The sequence below is a fragment of the Ailuropoda melanoleuca genome, chromosome X (genome assembly GCF_002007445.2).
Source record: "Ailuropoda melanoleuca isolate Jingjing chromosome X, ASM200744v2, whole genome shotgun sequence".
NCBI classification, from domain to species: domain Eukaryota; kingdom Metazoa; phylum Chordata; class Mammalia; order Carnivora; family Ursidae; genus Ailuropoda; species Ailuropoda melanoleuca.
Window position 1 is genome coordinate 84,394,331 of NC_048238.1, and position 1,192 is coordinate 84,395,522.

General features: G+C 64.4%; 1 protein-coding gene across 4 annotated transcripts in view; it reads right to left on the reverse strand.

Moving 5' to 3' along the window:
* TMEM255A (transmembrane protein 255A) overlaps window positions 1-753 on the reverse strand; it is a 50,556-nt gene extending 49,803 nt beyond the window's left edge. For all 4 annotated transcript variants that reach the window (XM_034649898.1, XM_034649897.1, XM_034649896.1 and 1 more), the window contains exon 1: window positions 532-753. In XM_034649898.1, coding sequence (XP_034505789.1) covers window positions 532-589 — 58 coding nt within the window. In that variant the 5' untranslated portion in view covers window positions 590-753. The remainder of the gene's footprint in view (window positions 1-531) is intronic.
* Between the last annotated feature and the right edge of the window lie 439 nt (window positions 754-1,192).

The following is a 1,192-nucleotide window of genomic DNA, read 5'->3' on the forward strand; positions in this document are numbered from 1 at the left end:
GGGTTGCGCAAACCCCCCCATCAGCGAGGTGCAAGTCTGCCCCCCACCACCACTGCAGCTCTGAATTTCTGGGCACCTTCGACAGAGTTGGGAGGGGGCGAGGACTCTGCTTCTCCTAATTGTCGTTAGTCGTGAGCTCTTAGAAGTGACGGGGACTTTGCAAAGAGGGAGCGTCGAATGGAAAGCGAAGGCGCAGGTTGCAGGGAAGTGTTTTGATCCCCAGACAGCTGGAATTTACCACCGGCTGCAAGTCTGTCTGCACACGCACACAAACACGCACACACCCGCACTCCGGGGCAGGGACACTCCGACGCAAGCTTGGCGCTCCCATCCCCGCGCGTCGCCCCCGCCCCCGCCGGGCCGCTCCCCTGGGGCTCTGGTCGGCGACCCAGACGCTGGGGCGCGCGGACCCCCCTACCTAGCCCCGCTTCCCGCTCCCTGGCTCCCGGGTCGGCCGGGGCGCTCGTAGTCCAGAGGGCAGCGCGCTCACCCCTAGCCGCCGCCGCCCCTAGGAAGGGCGGCTGGACTTACCCATGGAATCGGGCAGGGACATGTCGCTGGACCGCTGCTGAGTCAGGGACTGATGCATAGTGAAAGCTGCCCTGTGGCCCCGGCCCCCGAAGCTGCTTCACGCGCCCCCGGCTCAGGGCGCCCCGCAGGGCATCCTACTCCGCGGCTGCTGCTCCCCGTCCCCCTCGGAGAGCTGAGAGAGACTGCCTCTGGTTGCGAGCTGCAGCCCAAGTGCCGCCTCCCCCTCCCTTCCCCTCTTCTCCCTCCCTCCTCTTCTGCCTCCCTCTGCTCGGGGAGGCAGCAGCATTGGCGGTCCGAGCAGCGGCGTGCGCTTGCGCAAGACCCCCCCTCCCTCCCCCTCGGCCCCCCCATCCTAGTTATCCACCTCCCAGCCTCCCAAGCCAGACAGGGAGCCGTTTTAGCCCCTTGGGGCCAGGGCTGCGCAGAGAAAGAGGGGGAAGCTACAGCCTGGGGCCAATCGGCCTTCTCTGTAGTTTGGAGAGAGGGTCTTGGGCAAGCATCCTGTTCTAGGATTTATAATTGGGGAGGAGACAGAGTCAGAGGTTCAGAGCTGATGAATACACACACACACACACACACGAACGCGCACTCGGGGACACACACACACACACACACACACACACACACACACACATTTGCGCAGGTTTGGTCTTAGTGCTTC